The 19,234-nt window shown below is 35.7% G+C and overlaps 1 protein-coding gene across 10 annotated transcripts in view; it reads right to left on the reverse strand.

The window, feature by feature from the left end:
- The window catches only part of LOC145687851 (mesoderm induction early response protein 1), a 127,729-nt gene that overhangs the window by 44,271 nt on the left and 64,224 nt on the right, over positions 1 to 19,234 (reverse strand). For 3 of the 10 annotated variants that reach the window (XM_081761330.1, XM_081761322.1, XM_081761323.1), the window contains exons 3-4: positions 17,611 to 17,720; positions 7,150 to 7,283 (exon numbers count right to left, since the gene is read on the reverse strand). In XM_081761330.1, the coding sequence (XP_081617456.1) occupies positions 7,150 to 7,248 (99 nt within the window). In that variant the 5' untranslated portion in view covers positions 7,249 to 7,283; positions 17,611 to 17,720. Of the gene's footprint in view, positions 1 to 7,149; positions 7,284 to 17,610; positions 17,721 to 19,234 lie in introns of those variants that run through there. The other 7 variants (XM_081761327.1, XM_081761329.1, XM_081761331.1 and 4 more) reach the window with 4 other exon arrangements.

Here is a 19,234-nt window from a genome sequence, read left to right on the forward strand (position 1 = left end):
CCATCAATTTGTTTTAAATTGTTTCATCAATCTTGTATATGTCATTCATGAAAGTATTTGTAGTTGTGATGAATTTCTTCAGTATTTTTGTTCAGTACATTTTTTCTTTCTTTCTTTTCTTTTCTTTTTTTTTTAACAAAAATGAGTGATTAACTTAAGGTTAATGTTAAATAAATTGCATACCAACAGGCGAACTGCCGACACAGGCTATCATATACTATTATACTTGTGTCTTACTTTTCGCTTGTCAGAATCTGGTCACCCTAAAGTAATACCTATGATGAAATAAACTGACTCAAAAACAGTAAAACTATAATAAATGTGTCACGAAATTAGTGAATACTGAACATTAAAAAGTAATGGCACAAAATAAATCTGAATCTATTGTTCACAACTTGTTTTTCTGTCTAAACACTTCTTTCTTCCTGTACAAAAATGTAAACATACTGACAATTATGGCTGCACTGTTCATTGAAGGATTTAATACTCCCTTTTCTTTCGCTGTTATAAACGAGGAATAAAATACCGTATCTGCGCGAATATAGGCCGCACCTTTCTTTTCTTAAATTTTAGCTTGAAAAAAAAAAAAAAAATCACGGTGCAGCCTATCATCGAGATTTTCCCCCTCAGGTCATAAACCGTCAATTTCAAAATGACATGTACACGTATATTGTGGGTTGAAATTAATACCATTATAAGTTATTGTAGTTACTTTTGTGAACCATCAGACTTGTTATACAGTACACACAATATATACGGTATATTTGAAATGAAATGAAATGAAATTTTAAAGTTTTACGTCTCATGGTTATGACGGTTAGGCTAAAGGAGACGGTGATAATGAGAAATGAATGAAATAGTGGAATGAAGAAAGTGGGAGGAAACGGGAGAACCCCGAGAAAACCCACCACGGGCATGGTGTTTGTCCATCACAAAGTCCACACGGCGCGAGCTGGGATCGAACCAAGGACCCCAAGCACCGGAAGTGAACGCTCTACCACTGAGCCACCGCACGGTATAATTATATGCAGTAGCTGTTCTTGAAAAAAAAAGAAAAGCAACTTTGTTTCACAAAACTGTGTCAGCTTGTTTGTACGCACCCAAAATAACGTACCATCACTTCCCACGATTTCAGCATCACCAGCGTCTTATCCAGAATGCTGCTCAGAGTCACCATCACAAACAAGGTCGTCTTCATGAATCACCCTTAATTACACGAGAGTTAGAGGAGACGGACAGAGATATACATTTCAAAGTACTAATTGAACTAATTGTCTAATTGAACTTTCTCGTAAATTTAATACCGCGACCTATATTCGAGATTTATTTTTTCTATAATCTTGTATCAAAAATTCAAATGCGGCCTATATTCGCGCAAATACGGTAACACATTTTTCTCATATTTTTGCTTTATGTGAAAACTTTCCTTTTCGGAATTTTCAAATAATATGGATCAACAGATTAACCTTTGTCAATATTATAATATTATATATTGTCAGAGCAATGGAAGTGCAGCGCAGACATATGAAAAATCAAAATAATAGGTACTTAACAAAAATCTACAAATACACTTATAGCACTATACACAGCTTTCAAGCCACAATGTTCGAGAGCTGAAAAATCTACAAGGAAGTATAAAGCATCTGGTCGTGGATTACTTGTCACTCACACTAAATCGCACGGCAATGCTTTCGTTCTTTCTAGACTTTATAATCTACTCTTCTCTGACGAGCAAGATATTGTAGCCCAAAAATTTAGTGATTACGTTTCAGTGCATCCAGTATATATAATCAGATTCAGAACTCTTTATGGTTCGTAATTTTTTGTATTCCATTTTTGAGGTATATGATAATCATACAATAAGCTGAAGAACTTATAAGCAGAGATGTAATGGGGCATATACGGGAGAATACGGCGTATACCCACCTAAAATTTTTGTAGTCCAGCGTATACTAACCTTAAATTTACAAAATGAGGGTATATTGGGGTGCGTATATACCAACTAATCTTGCGTATACGCTATACTTTTGAAACCGATCGAGCGTATACTTACCAAAAATTCTAGCATTACATCACAGCTTATAAGCAAATACTATTTAGTATGTTTCAAGATTAACTGTGCAGTTCCATCGTATAGTAATAATAATTAAAATATTCTAGTTAGATGTGTGCTGGAAATCGTACTCGACGAACTTTTTCTATAGTAAAGTGTTTTTCTATATAACCTACGAAATAATAATTGGATTAAATTATAGAATTGTTCTATATTTTAATAATAACTTGAGAGTTTAAACTGGAATTATACGGTGTGGATGCGTTGTATACTCATTTTATTGGTGAGTTATATAATTTTTTTCATCACTTTAATAAGTCTCTACATGTTCTAATGGAGTCATTAAATATATATTTGAATGAGATATAAGCTACATTTGCATTTGTCATACTAGTAACTTCTTACCAATTTGTATATAATAGCAACGCGATAGGTGTTGTTCTAATTATTACAAATCATTGTATATTTCATGGTTAAGCTGATTCTTATTGATACTAAATTAAATTCACATAAGGTTCTGATTCAAATTAGGACATTTGGTAGCTGTGAGCTTAATGTATTCGTTTGTAAATCTCTGTAGATGCAGAATGATTTGTTATAAAGATATAATAACTTTAATTAAATAACTTATTATTGAACTAAAGTAGGATAACTGCATTCGATCTGTTTTTAGTGGTATTTATAAATGCTGTACTGCTATCGTTTCCAGGAATTCTACGTTGTCTTTATATACTATACAGAAATTAAATTGTGCCCATTAGAAATATTATTACCAACTACGCACTATTTAACTTCTATAAAATTATTCTTAAATGTAGTGGGTCTCCACTAGTGGGTGGGCAGTGTCGAGTAACGACCTCCTTTCTAGAAAGGAACGTTACAAGTTGTCTTTATCAATGTAACGAAAATACTTTTCCAACATGGCTGGTGTTTGCTAAACCATTTAATCTCAAAGTTACGAAAAAAAAAATGAAGATGAGTGACGAATCATGAACGCGTAGCAGCATCTTATTGAAATGCAGAACAAAAATATAAGTTTCCATTTGGTTAGTAATTTCTGCTCTTGTTACACACAAAATCGCAGACCACTCCTCCATTTTTGGTGAAAATTTCCTTAGTTGCAAGGATTCATTTCTTTTTAGACAACATTCGTTTATTCAACTTTTCCTTCTGTTTATAAATAAAATATATGGAAAGACGTTCCAATTTGTGGTTCAAGCTATTAAAGGAGTTGTGTTCAAACAGTACAAGTAAATGCGTCAAAAGACATTGTGAAAAGAAAAAAAATGTAGTTGCATTTAATTATTACAATGATCGTTCCAGTACTGCATAAACAAACTTATGAAGGTGATGTCTTATAACAAACTTGTACACATATACATACCGCTGTTGCTATTAGATCCAACTCAGATTATCTGCAATTTTAAGGCATACTCCTTTTGTCCCAATTCCCTCACTCACATCGTTACATTGTAATGTATATTACACATTTGTTGCTTCTTTTTCTTACTTAGGCCTTTCCTACCTCAGTGTTTAAGACTGATACTTTTTCTTTCCTCTACAATTTGTCTCCCGATATCAGTCATTGTATTCTGCTTGGAAGTAACGAATCTCTTTCCTTTATGCAATTTTATGTTATTTTAAATTCAAGTCTCCAGCTTAAGGCATGCTATTTTAAGCAGCTAAATATAAAAAGGTAATCGTAGTTAATAGAAAATAAACTTGAAACAAATAGAGTTTCACAATCAATTCACTTTCTCATCATATACCATGTCTTGTGTCCTACATACAGCTATTTTACACCATAAAATCCCATATTAGAAAGAAACTATCTTCCACTATATACCACTCATTGCGCAAAAAAAAAAAAAAAAAAAAAAAAAAAAAAGCCTTTTATGTTAATGAAACTACTTCATTTTTGTGTAATCTAGGATAACTCAGCTCTATGCCCATCTTTAGCTTCTGGAGCTAAGATCCCTTCAAATATCTCTACAAACTCGCACATCGCCATTTCAGATCCGAAACGTTACTCTCAGAATTGTACTTCCGAATTCCATTCAGGCAAACACGTAACATACATGTTTTTCATATAGTACGACCTAGACTTTAAATAGTTCAACGTTCTCTGTTCTACAGGCTTCTTATGTTACACAATGAAATATCACATACACCCGTACATTTATTTAATTCTGAAACAGCATATAACTCTGCACTACGACGTCATTTTAATGCATAAATAATAAGTACAATATTTCCTTACGTGATGGAAAATTTAAGAACAGACTGGCAGTTTACTTATGTTACTATTAAGCGTCGAGATAGAATTTATTAAGAAAGGACTATCATGGTCAGCAAAATGCACAATATGGAATTCAAGAACAGATTTAAGGAGATTTCCATGGCTAACGAATTCCTGCAGTTTTCGTAAATGACACTTAAGCCTTCAAATTAGTCTTTATATATCCTTTTTATTTATTAGTTGCTAGTAGTTCTCTCCATGCCTTCAGCTCGTCAGCAAATTCCCTGTACGCTAGCGACATCTATTGGCGTCAGATAGGAGGCATAGCAGCTATGACAACTGTTAGGCTTGACTGTGAACTATTAGGAGACAGATGACACAGACTGAGGTAGACTACTTGTCTATGGAATAAAGAATATCTAAATACAACCCATTAACTCTTACATGTTTTGAGGTTTGCATATTAGTGTTACTTACAGACTGAGGGTTCTTACTTTTATAATACGGATTCTTCGTTTTGAAATTGCAGGTAAAACTTAATGTATTTTGTAGTTACACTAATCCTATTATGATAGCATCGACATATTCAAACAAACAGTCACGATTTCTCCTTCCAACTTATAACATTGAAATACTTTAATCATTGATGTGTTTTCTAAGACCCGATAAACACACGATATTTGATACGGAACGGCATAATCATAGGATATACGGTCATTTTACCCTTTTGCAATTGTAAAAGGCATACATCATCATACATAGATCCTTCTTTCTTCAAAACACTTCAAATTGGGTAAGTGACTGTTAAGTGTAGGATATAATGGAAGTAAAGTGATGAACTAATTTTTCGGTTACAATTGATAATCTTTTCCTATTATTATCCATGTATATAGTCTACTCAACTGTTAATATAGAAGCGACATTTCTGCTATACCGTGCAGTACCATGTAAGTACGTCATTGGAACTTAAATTTTATTATCGTTGTATTGAAAATCTTAATTTTGTTGACTTTTGGTGTCCTTTGGTAATGTGGCACTCCTGGAAATTGGAAAACTGAGTAAAATATTAGCTGCTATATATTCCAGTACTATTTTGGGAAAGAAAACAAAAAAAAAAAAAAAAAAATCAGTATACTCCTTCCTTGGAAACAATGCGTTGATAGTAGCCAAATTGGTACAGAGACAATTATGAAATATGTATTTATTTAAATGAAACAGCAAGTGAGATTTTATAAAAGCCATAATTTTTTATTTATTTATTTATTTTTTTATTTTTAGATAGAAGTATTTTGTTTGATGTCCAGCAGTCATATTCTATCATCACCAGCTGGTTGATGCATGACCGTCAGAAGGCAACATTCCGCTCAGTCCAGAGACCTCCGCTCAGTAAGCGGCAGTGACAGCAGAGGGAGGTCCAGTCGGTCAATGATGAGGCGCATTGGCAGTGTATAACTACTCAAATTCACCAGCAGAGCACATGAAATACCACTGGCTCTGTCATCAAAGTTTCCGTCTACTTCCCAACACAGTTTCGACAACTCACTTTGCTCCATATTCTGCTTGCTGGTTTACTGAGAATAGTAGAAGCACGGTATGACGTCACAAGAGCGTTCTGTTGAAAATGCTTTGGACTAACAAAGGCGGGAGTGAATAACGAAAGAATGGTAAGTGTGGGAGAAAGGAGAAAACAGTGAAACACTCACACGATGACATTCAACACAAGCTCACATAGCTTAAGGGAGCTCCTGCAACTTTTAGGACCAGAGTACCTCTACAACTGAGCTACTGTTTTCTTAAACACAACTTATTTGATGCTGTATCAACCAACATATTCATTTGTTTTAACTCACCTAGGCCTCCCTGCATTATTATCACGGATAAAAATTAACATCATACAAGTGTCCATTTAATTAGAAAAATGTTATATTTCATTTTCTTTCTCAATAACGAGAAATCGGGGTTAATTTCATGAGATGGACTTTGATTACAATTTATTTTTCTTTTTGGTCTTACACTAGCGTTCATTTGATTCTCACTGTAAAGAATTTTCCTTTGATATTTTGAAGAACTTACTAACTGTGCAACAGTCATTTCAAGCAACAGTCAATTACTTTCATAAATTCCACCAGAACGTTCCTTATGAACATTTCGATTTCTCTCAGTAATGCATACTAGATACGAAGGAGTTATTTTCCTGAAAGTCTGTAGTCCTGAAGACATTTAAATGACTTTATAGTATACATACGATACTTAAAATAAGTGAATGGAATAGTTGATGGAAGAAGTACTGAGATACTACTATGAATTTTTAGAGAAACCTTTCTTTCATTGTAGATATATGAGTCGTGGACCTACAGTTAACGTTCTATCCCAATCGCATGTATTCCCAGCCAGAGTTTCCCCCAAAACTCATTTAACTACGAGTGAACTCACTGGAGTTTTGTAAGATACTTATTTCGTGCTTTGAAGCCAGTTGATTCTATTTGTTACACTTTTTTTTTTTTTTTTTTTTTTTTTTTTTTTTTTTAATTAGGACTACTAAATTGCCAATTCTTTGGGTTCCTCTCATCACAGCGTAGAATGAAACACACAGTACCATATAAAACAGAAAATACAATTATCACATCAAGTTGAAGCGTTGACATGTCATTTTTGTTCCAGTAAATTAAGATGCCAAGTATTGTCAATCCTTACAAAGGATGTTATATGTCTTTTTTGAATCCTGGAGTCACTGCAATGTTTCCGTCATTCGTAAATACGTTGTCTATTAATGTAACCTGAAGATAAGGTCATTCGTCAGTCACAATCCTTCTGACCACATCAAAACTAATGAAAAGGCAGCTGTAATGGGTCTTACCTTTTGCAAATTAGACAACTCAATTTGGGGATCCTCATAGCTTTCCATAGCTTCCTCTTCATCGAGAGTTCGTTCATCGTCGAGGTCATTTACCATCATTTCAAGAACAAACCAAAATTTATTAAATGTGAATTCTGAAACACAGAAAAAGCAAGGGAAACAATTAATCTGATTGTGTGCTTTCTCAGCAGGTGGCACTTTTTCTCTCCTACCAACCTCAATTTCTCTTTTAAAAAATAAAACAAAAATCACTTCATAATTATGGACATTAGTTTTTTCAGAAGGAAACATATGATAAATATATATTAAACCATTATTATTACGCAGTGGTCAATGCCTTGCTTATACATTGCTCAAACTATTTATTTAAGTCAAACTAAAAGACAGATATTAAGAAATACTTGAACTTAATTCTGGTCAACTCGTTAGTCGAAAATATACAATAAAATTAATTTCAGCTGAATTTCTGTCGACAAATGAATATATTACCTTTGGTCTGAGATTAACACCCGCTTACCGTGTTCCCATTTGTCACATTCAACGAAGAAAAGTTGATATTCCACTTACTGTGTACCACTCATTAAAATTTTCTGTTAAATTTTGCTTTTAACAATGAGATTTCTTCGTCACTTCATTTATTCGTGAGTTGTGTGATATTCTTTTTCAATTTGTTAACTATAACACTTCCTTTACTTTGTCAATTAAGTACTTTATATAGCGTATGACTCCACCTGTTAACAAATTAATTCCTTGCTACTTATCGTTTTTTATAAAGCACTTTCTTATTATTGTGACTGTCTTAATACTTTCTTTCAAGTTCATTCTCTTCTCACTACCCAAAGCGCTGCCATAGTTATTTCATATTCGTGCCTCACTCGACTAACAACCTTTAATCCATAGCAGTTACTACATAACCATTATATTCAAATATTTATGAAGATCCACCTAAAAATAATCATTTCTTTCTTTCATCATTTTACACCATTGATTCTAATTCGTATTTCTGTATCAATGAATTAATTCCTATAATCATCCTCTTAATTTTAAAAATAATTCAAATGTCCCAATCGTCTGTATGTGATGGACTGGAGTCAATCAAAGTTTCTTTCGAATTTCTACATTTTCACTAATACATTTGTTATATTATATATATATATATATATATATATATATATATATATATATATATATATATATAAAGTGCAGTTATTTCCATCAATACTATACGATCTATGCACAAATAACTGTCAACTTCAAACTACAACGCTGTTTCACATTTTTATATTGTTTTGCTTTTAAATTGTTCTATATATATTTTAAGGGCAGCCCTTTTCTCTAGTTTTTTTAAGTTTCAAGGTATTATTCTGATAAATATTTAAATGACTAAAAACTGTAGGTGTGAATAAAATCTGCGAAAAACAATCTTGTGCGTCCACGAAACTATAACTTTCAGAAATTTCTGTAACATCTGATACCACTTAGACTTTTATAAAAATGTTGGACTCGCAGAATCACGGTAATACTTTTTTTTTCGTTCTTTTAAGGTTATCACCTTTCAATATTTGAATTCCATGCATACTTTCTTCTGTTTGTGCAAACTAATTCCTCATAAATACGTAGAAACCGTCTCAAGGTCGTTGTTACTATTTTCTTATCTTAATTTCAGTGCAGCAGAATTCCTTGGTCATTACGTAAATGACCTAACAGATATATATTTTTTCCACCATTCTTGTAATATCTCGTATGATGAACCATTACAGGTCCAAAATGACTTTTATTGTTCATTTGTCCAGTGTCCAGAATGCAAAAACAACTTGGGCAGCGTAACTGTTAGCTCCTTTGACGGTTATACAGTATACGAAGTTCTAACAAATCCAAGCACTTTCGTCATTAAAAGCATACGAGATACAAACAACTTGTTTATGCAAGATCCAAATCTATCGGCAATCCTAAACGTGAGTATTTGGAACATTCCTCTTCAATATGACAATAGTTTTCACAGAACGGAAGATCCTTTTGTCTGTTAGACATAAGAATGTTTGTTGCCTTCTTCGTTGAAAGTAACTTATCTTCCATATCTACCTCATTGTTGCTTTAAACATTTGGTTGAACTCTTGAATTTCTACGGACTACAAAGAGCAGAAGGAAAAATTGCTTTTAAATTGTTAATAGCCACAATAACATTAATCACGTTTGTCATTCCAATAGATAAACGTTCCTCTTCCTTCCACTCAATTTAAATGTATTAACTAAATCTAGCAAATTTTGCTTGCTCTTCATCACACAAATCCTTTTCAAATAAAATACCTCATTAACATTTATTTTACTTGTGTTCAACATCTTCATTTTGTTTCTTCTGTTTATTTATTTCACTCTTTTGGTTTCAACGTCAAACTGCCTCCCAAATTATATTTTGCTCTATCATATGACGATTCGAAGAATCAATATTTCTTAAACTTCTCATAAATTTAGTTCCTGCTGTAAGGTAAAATTTGATTTTCTTGTTTTAATATCCATTCAGCATATGTATTTTGACACACTTTATGGTATTTCAAACGCACTTTAAGGTATATGTATATACAATCATAGTCACGTTTAAAACTTTTATGACTTATACAGAGGATTGATTGATTGATTTTTGAGTTTTACGTCCCGTTCAGCAGCGAGGCTATATGAGACGTGGACCTACTGATTAACGTGGAATCCGAACCACATGAGCTCCCGCCGGGGACTTATACAGAGGATTTTAGCTATTTTCAGGTTATTGATGTTTCTTTAAACAACCAAATCTGTTCTTTATAAATTCAAACACTTATTGAAAAAGTGGGTTTTTGCTTCCCCCCCCCCCCCCTCAACGCCACTTCCAAAGTTAATTTATATCCGAAGAGAAGTATAAAGCATGTTTCAAGCTGGTCACTTTCTGTAACGCTTACAAATGTCGAAAGCAATTTTCCCCTTTTCATTATCGAAAGCAATTTTTTTCTTTCTTTCTTTTTTCATAATGGTTCGGAATGTTTGAGATTAGATTAGCGTCACTCTTAGCAGGGAGGCTATATGAGACGTGGACCTCAGCTCAACATGGAATCCGAAGCACATGAGCTCGCAAAGGAAGTGAACTTGGGTTTTTCGCTTCCAAATGACTCGGACTAGACTTGTGTTTAACACATTTGAATAATAGAATTTTTGTTATCAAACTTAAATTGACCCTATTTTCCCGAGAAAACCACCCAATGGTTTTAAAATTTATGGTCGATGGTAAAATTTGTGTTTTGGTATCGTTTTCTTGCATACCAAATCGCATATATAATTTTCATTCACAATCCAAAGTACAGCTTTTGACACTGAATATAAATAATAATTAGTACAAAACTTGACTCGTTTATGACTAAGACTGAAACTTCATATTCATTTTACAAGCAAGAAGCTTCTTTAAATCTTAGTAGGTACGTCACAGCATTTAGCTGAAATACCATAAAGGTACGCTCCAATTAATTAGGTACATAAAATAGGTAAGAAAAATTGTCATAGATATGAGAATGTGTGAAAAGCTTAACGGAAGTTACAGAATTAAGAACGAAATAACAATGTTTTATATACAGCTAGTGGACAATGTAACTGGAACATCTTGTAGAAAGCCATAATTTGTACTTAACAAGATGTTGGGGTTACAGCAGCAATATGACTTGGGAAGGATTGATAGAGGTGATCTAACTGATTGATCTAGAGATTGATCTAAGTGATCCTCCACCATTTGCGGAGGGATTTTCAATCATTTCTCTTGAAGTGCAGTGACAAGTTCAGCACGTGCACGTTGTAGAGGGAAACGTTTCCTTACTCGATCCTCTAACAAACCCCAAACCCCATACAGGCTCAATGTTGAGATCCGACGATTGAGCAAGCCATGCCAGATGTATCACCTCACTGTCGTGCTCATCGAACCACTCTGACAAGTTTAGCAGTGTGAATTGGCCAGTTATCATCCTAGAACACTGCACCACAGTCCCGGAAGTGTGTTCGAACCATAGGATGTAAGTGATTCTCCAGAATGGTCCTATAGTATTTGGCAGTGACACGACTCCCTAGAACAATTAGGGGGCTCAAAGTCTGCCACAACATTGCACACCAAATCATTCCGGATTCGCCTCCATCTTTGACTGGATACGAAGCAGTCTGGGTTATATGCATCAGCGGGGTTTCTCTAGACGAATACTCTCCCTCCTGTTTGGAAAACAGTGTTGCTGGATTCATCCGAGAATATGACACGTTTCAGGTCATCCAATGTCCAGGTTTTATGCTTCTGATACAACTGAACTCGCTTTGCGGCATTTGTCTACTGATGAAAAGCTTTGGTATCGCAACCCTGCCATGTATTTTGCCCTTCTACAGGTATCGACGGAACGTTTTCGTGCACACAGGTTCGTGAGGTGTGTATTCAGTTCTGCGATGATTGCCGATGCGGTGGTTCTGTTTTCTCCTGCAGTTGCTTTTCCTGAATCTGGTTCGTCCTTCCTGTTCATATGCACACAATCACCCTGGATATTGTAGCTCGTGAGACGTCAAAGTTTGCAGTTTTGGACACAGTGCACCTGCTAGATGCGCCCCTACGATCTGCCCTCTTTTTAAAATCCGATATGCCTCCCATTATACCGACAACTAAGTGTTGAAACGCTTCAGTTTGCATTACGATCACATTTCAATTTAGCGCTAGCTGAGTTGAGTTGATTTTAGTTTAGCGTCCCTTTCAGCAGCGAGGCTATATGAGACGTGGACCTACTGATTAACGTGGAATCCAAACCACATGAGCTCCCGCCGGGAATCGAACCCGGGTCTCCCACGCCAAAGGCGCGTACGCTAACCGCTTAGCCACGGATGTATTTAGCGCTAGTGTTTATCAACTGCAGTATAAAAATTGCATTTCATAATGTCTTCCAGCGTAATACTGTAAAACTGAAGACACTATCTCGAAAGTAGTTGCTATGAATTTGAGTAAGGAACACACAAAATAATGGAACAGTATAGTAGGCAACAGAGACGGTATTGAAGAAAATCAAGTAAATATGGAAGCACCAGTGTACATTAATTTTCACTCATTTGAGCGAACAACAAAGTAATTTATTACTGCATACACTACTGCTTATTTTTATTTATTTACTAGCCGAAATGCTCGTTCTTCGCACGGGGAAAATAGGTTTAAGGGAAATATTTGAATCCCGTTCCCCCTTAGAATATTTATTTTAATGAAAATGTAATGATAAAAATACAGACGAAGCTCTACTTTTATCATAAATTTTTAAAAACACACTATCCTTAAAAAATACATCTTTAATCAAACTGATATGAAGTGGGTATTATCTTCCAAAAGTAATTTCAAACGGATCAGAGGTTTTCCTGATCCCGAAAATTATGAATTCGACACAAATCTCAGTCATTTTTAACATTTTATTTCTCATCCCTCCCCCTGTCTCTCTCTCTCTTTCTCTCTTCCGATGGGGACGAACTTGAAGTTAAACGGTATTGGGAGTGTCACTCCTCATTTCAGCTACCCCAAAAACTATGAATTCCATACTAATACCAGTTATTTTGCATTATTTTACATGCCACTCCCTCCAACTTCCACCTGACTTCTCTTTTCTTCCGTATTTAAGAAATGTTATATTGCTTGGTTTGGAGAATCCTCTTCATTCAGCCTTTAGAAAATAGACTTGCTTTTGTAAAATTCCGCTTTCTTTAAAGCCTCAAATGGAAAAAATGGAAACATGACGCAATAAAGCTTCGGAGAGTGTTGCTATTCTCATTGTTAGCTTATCATTTTAGATAGTGTATATTTACAACGAAAGTGGGTGCATGTGTACCCCCTTAAATCCGACCCTGTATATGTAACGTTGCGTTGTGCTTTTGTTGGTTTGCTAACGTTATCTTTTGGCGTATGATTTAGACAATAGGTACCAAGTGGGTGGTATAAGTCACCTGCTGCGAGAATTCCGTTTAATGTAAGAAAGCAACGAAAGTATGACTGCAAATGACGTTTTCTCCCTCCATATTATCTTCTTTCCCTCTAGCTTCTATATTTCAGGGATATAGAAGCAAAACCTGCTAAATCCATTTCTGAATTTTGTCAGGAGACGTAACAAATTCAGAATTGTTAAACATTTTTTTTTTACGTGGGCACTACTTAATTCAGATGAGAGAAATCTACCACTAAAGAAAAAAAAAAAAACAGTTGTTCAACAATTCTGAAACATAAGAGTCACTTTTGTTTTGTTTCCTGACAAAATTGAAAAATGGATTTAGCAAGTTTTGCCTATATTCCCCAGACTGGTTTTTTATTTGCACACTGGCCACCAATCAGCTTGTTTAGTTTCTCAATACTACGGTGAAAAACACGAGAAAAGCTCTCAAATAATTTCTATCGATGAAAGTCAACGAGAATAATCACGGAAAAGCATCCTGTAGTATGCATTGATTTCTTTAGTTTAATCATGGCCATAGCAATTTTTCTTTTTTCAGAAATTTGTCACCCCCTGACAATCACAACTGAGTTATGACCCCAGCCACAGGGCACCGGGATGGGTACACCAGCGACTCCATCCCACATTTGAGTAGTAACTGCTATTCTGAAGATTGGTTGGATTAGAGTTTAGCGTCCCATTAAGCAACGAGGCTATATGAGACGTGGACCTACAGCTTAACGTGGGATCCGAAATAATATGAGCTCCAGCCGAGAATCGAACACGAGTATCCCACGCCAAAGGCGCGTACACAAACTACATAGCCACGAATGATGAGTTACATGGTTCTAGACTGGTGATTCCATTATTTTGATATGCCGATTTTTATTTGTCAACGCCGTTGTTCTGTGCAAGCTATTAACTTTTTCCAAGATAATGTGGGTCGCAATTCATTATTCTGTCTCTCATCTCAAATAGAAGGCATTATTATCTCACATAGAAGGCAAATTTTACAATCTAGCATACTTTGGGAAGCATTATATCAAAAAGCTTTAACGCGAAGCGAATCCAAGGTTATTTTTTCTTACACCGATATAATGAAAACGGTATTTCGGTAGGAGGTAAAATGATTAAGTGTATATGTTTTGCAGATGATATGGCGTTTGTTGTGGAATTTGAAAAGAAAATCAAAAAGATCTTTAAAAAAAACTTGAAGAAGAGTTGTCAAGAACATAGGATTAACAAATTGTAGAAGGGTAAAAGAGAATTGTGACTGGAACAAAGCGGTCGGTGTCAAATATAGAAGTAGGAAGGGAGAAAATAGAACAGATCATTAGTTTTCGATATCTGGGTGCTACTATTGGTGACGATATGAAGCGCGAACGTGAAATAAAAGGAAGGATAGGAATGACGAAAAAGGCATTTAGAAGGAAGAAAAAGTCTATTTTCTGGTTCCCTGAATAAAGAGTTGAAGAAAAATACTCATAAAATGCTTCGTCTGGAGTAGTGTATTGTATGCGGTAGAAACATGAACATTACGCAAAAGCGAAGAAAAAAAGACTGGAAGCTTTCGAAATGTGAGCGTGGACAAGAATGGAGAATAAAGCTGGGTCGAGCGGAAAACGAATGAAAAGCTGTTAGAAATGGTGGAGGACAAATATATATATATATATATATATATATATATATATATATATATATATATATATATATATATATATATATATATATATATATATACTAGCTGAATACACCCATTCTTCGCATGGGTCAGATAAAATATCTATGTAAACAAACTGAACAACAACAAAAACAAATATCGGCCATTTTCTACTACTTTTACCTATCCCGGTAAACGGCCCCTGGAACCCTTTAATTCGAAATAAAAAAAGAAACGCCTCTGGCCCCCAACCGATGAGGGTTATTTGGAAGTCAACGCCTATGGGAGTATCACCATTCATCTCAGCGACCGCGAAAACTATGAATTTGACACTAATATCGGTCATTTTTTACTACTTTTACATGTCTTGGTAAACGCCCCTCCTCCTGAGACCCCCTGGTTCGAATTTTGAAAAAAGCGCTTCGTCTTGATCTGGGGCCTCGACCGAGTTACCCGTGATCAAAATTTGGTAACTCTTCGTCCACTCGTCTGGTCCTCAGGCCACACACAGACAGACAGGCAGACAAACACACAAACTCTTTATTTTATTTACATTAGATGTAATTAAAAAGAGAGAAGGGAGAGGAATAGGGGAAGGGAGAAGAATAGGAAGAGAAACTGTTTGGGACATTGGCTAAGAAGGAACTGTATCATGAGGGACGTGCTAGAGGGTATGGTGGCAGGAAAGAGAAGAAGGGGGAGAAGAAAGCTACAGTTGATGGACGATATCAAAACAGAAAATTCGTACATGAAGGCGAAGAGGTTAGCTGAAGAATGTGGAGCATGGAAGATCAGTGGTGGCAAGTGATCTGTCAATAAAGGCAGAATACAGATGGTCATGATATGTACTCAAAATACGTACCGTACCTACCAGATGATGAAAAAATTAAGTTGCTCCTTTTATTCGCTTCAAACATTGTTTCAGCCTTCAATACTCTGGTCTGAATATTGATTGTTATGTAACGACATTGCTAGTTTCAAATTCAGTCGATTGCTTGAAATTGCAAATGTCAAGTACTTCACACATCCCTCATTCCTAAAGTAACAAATTTCGAAACAACGGTCCGGAGGTGAACTTATCATAGCGATCTATGTACTCAATTCTTCCATCATAGATTCAGGATTAGGATTAGGAATTCGATTTCTGGGCTGTCGGCATCGAAGGCCATTTAGCCCGTCACGTATGAGGGATGACGTCTCTCGGCGAGCACACTATCCAAGGGAAGGGAAGGAAGGAAGAGGCATGGGACCATTGTGTTAAGTACCATCCCTGCATTTGCCTGGTGTGAATAAGGGAAACCCAGGAAATACCTCACTCAAGATGGATGGCCTGAAAAAGCTGTTGTACTTTTTCGACCGAGTGCTCCCACTGGGAATCGAACCCGGGACCGCAAGAGCGTTAGCGACTACGCCACGTGGGCCACATCATAGATACAGATACACACAATACTATCATAGATACATCCACCATGCACTGCAAACATTAGTGCAAACAATTTATTGACAAACCGTTTCCAACAAAAATCAGTACCCAAACTGTACTTTCTGTCAAACTGTCTTTACGAATGTACACTCATGTCCAAAATGATTGTCGCATATCTATAACTGTGTTCTTGTAAGAATATAATTTGATAATGATTTTGCAGGGTACTTTTAATACTGGTGCTATGTGAATAATCGGGAAATGTATATTTGTGGTAAATATCATAGGAAAAGAATTATACATACGAAAATTAGAATGAGTAAAACAAATGTTGCTAAATGGACAACGAAGTTTTATTTTCGTTTTATTGTTCTTATTTCTAGAATGGAAGAAAGTAGAAACGCTTTCAAAGTCTTGACTGGTAGACCCATAGGATAACGACCATTAGGAAGACCTAGGCGCAGATGGGAGGACAATATTAAGATGGATCTCGCAGAGATAGGAATACAAAGTAGAAACTGGATGCAATTAGCTAAGGATAGAAGTCAGTGGAGAGCTTTTGTGAACGCGGCACTGAACCTCCGGGTTCCATAAGCCATAGAGTTAGTTTAGTTAGTTAGTTATTGTTCTTATTTACTGCTCTTTTGGCATGAAATTTGCCATATACATGTCTTTGCCGATTATACACATACTAACATTATAAGAAATACCGGGCGAATTCGTTTTCAAATTATATTCCTACAACAACATATTTATAGACATGCAACAATAATTTTGGACATGAGTGTACGTAGAATCACTTTCTCTCTATGACAAAGTTGTTCTTTTGCTGGTTTGCAGTTTAAAGTTTTCTGTCGTACGACACATGAACTTACAGCTTCCTTAACGTGGAATTCAAATCATATATATTTCTAGGGAATAGATCCAAGATCTACATCAAAGTAAATTACACCTACATCATTTTTTCCGATACAGTTAGTTAGTCTGTGCCCTTTTCTGCACCAAGGCTATACGAGACGTGGATCTACACCAACGTAATGCGTTCAATGTTCTTCCATCGGTGCGCTCAAAAAAGCCATTAGGCCAGCGAAGAGAGTAGTTTCCAAAGTTAGTGTTGTAAGCACTAAGAATAAATAAGACAGTTTGTTACATTTAAACATAGGTTCAAACTACATCAACTTCTACTTGGAATCAATCCTCAGTCTTTTGCACCGGAAACACGGGAGTTAACTATTTTGCTATGATAGGGTTCCCGAAGTTATAAACAAAATAGAACAAAGTGATAAGTATATACGTTTCTAGGAACTCCATTTTCTAAAAATGAAAACATTAGATGCTGAGCAAATATTTCATCCGGTTCATTCGAACAAAAGCATTCGCATTTAAAAGTGGACTAACCACTCACTAAGTACTAAATATACGAAACTTACATGCCTGTTCACAGCTTGTTTCTGCTTTCTTCCAGGGCCGCTACTCTGCGCAAAGGACATAACTCTTGAACGAGGCATGTCCTACATGAAGAGGTGACTGAAATTATGCCCTGGAATAAAATACCAGTGATACCATTAAGCAATTCAGTAGCATCCAGCATACGCAACATATTTAAGTGCAAAACGTTTGAAACGATAACTAACAGATGTTACACAGGTTCACAGACAATTGTAATACATCAAAAAGTTACTTAACACGGAAATTTATTTCTCAAACACCAAGGATACGAAAGGTGATATTAGCTCAAGTCCTGAATTACACAAGAGCGACACTATAGTGAAACCATTTTACGAATGAGATCAATTGAAATGTTTCCAGGTAATTCAGAAAATAATATTCACAAATTCAATGTGGCTAACGTAAAAGAGGGTATGCAAAGATTTCCGTAGTGATATCATAGTAAGATGGATAGTTTCCAAATACACCCTACACAAGAAAAAACAACAGTTTCTTTCTGCAGTATTGATATAAAACGCCTAATATGTGTATTCATACATTTTGTTTCTTTAAGAAGTCCCACATCACCTATGAGATCATTTTAAATCGGAAAAATTAGCTGTGAATGATGGAGATTTTTTTTCCGAGGAAGTAGGACATGAATTAGAAAAATGAAAGTAATATTCTAATATTCGCCTGAGGGGACTAGAAAATTAAAAAAAAAAAAACTTAAAGAGGAAACTCACGACAGCCGATCGCGAGATTCCAACTCGGAATCTCTGACGGGTCGCGGTGACTCAGTGGTAGAGCGTTCACCTCTGGTGCATGGAGTCCCGGGTTCAAACCCTGCTCCCGCCAAGTGAACTTTGTGGTGGACAAACACCGTGTGCGTGGGTTTCCTCCCACTTCATTCCACCATTTCATTCATTTCTCATCATCACCGTTTCCTTTAGCCTAGCTGGCATAACCGTGGGAACTAAAACTCAAAAATTTCATTTTTTTTTTTCTTTCGGAATCGGAATCTCTGACTGCGAAGCTAGAACTTAACTCTTCACTTACGTTCACTTGGTAAATACAGTAAAATTGTCAACTTGGCCACCTGCTCATCTAGGTCTCGTTCGTTTATTCCCATATGAAAGGCATACTCTTTAGGAAGGATCTTAAAAGCCTTAGTGGGTGGTATAGAAAATTGACCTATTAGCCTTCTCCTCCCACTACATGGTAGTGAAACAGATATTTTCTCCGAAATTCGGTGTTGCCAACAAAATTCGAACTGAACGACAGCTCTCGGCGAGAATAGGGGGTGAGCAAAAGCTGATCATCTCCGTCACATGAATAAGGAATAGAAGGTCTCAAATGTTTTGGCGAAGAAAAAGTAGTCTGGAAACTACGAGTGCTTGATGTTGCTTTGTTATTTGATACTTTCAACCTGCTTTCAACAGAATATTTCTTCTTCCATTGAGAAAGAATGTTCTATATATCAAGGCAAGTTGGTCAGTGTTTGTTTATTTCCCCCTTCTCTATATAGAAAGAAAGAACCCACATGTATAAGCCATTAATCACAGTGTAATGGGGACCAAAGCTATGGCAACGTCGTTGCACATAAGTGAAGTTACAATGTCACTA

This window comes from Thermobia domestica, chromosome 6 (assembly GCF_964235325.1).
Source record: "Thermobia domestica chromosome 6, izTheDome1.hap1.1, whole genome shotgun sequence".
In the NCBI taxonomy this organism is placed as follows: domain Eukaryota; kingdom Metazoa; phylum Arthropoda; class Insecta; order Zygentoma; family Lepismatidae; genus Thermobia; species Thermobia domestica.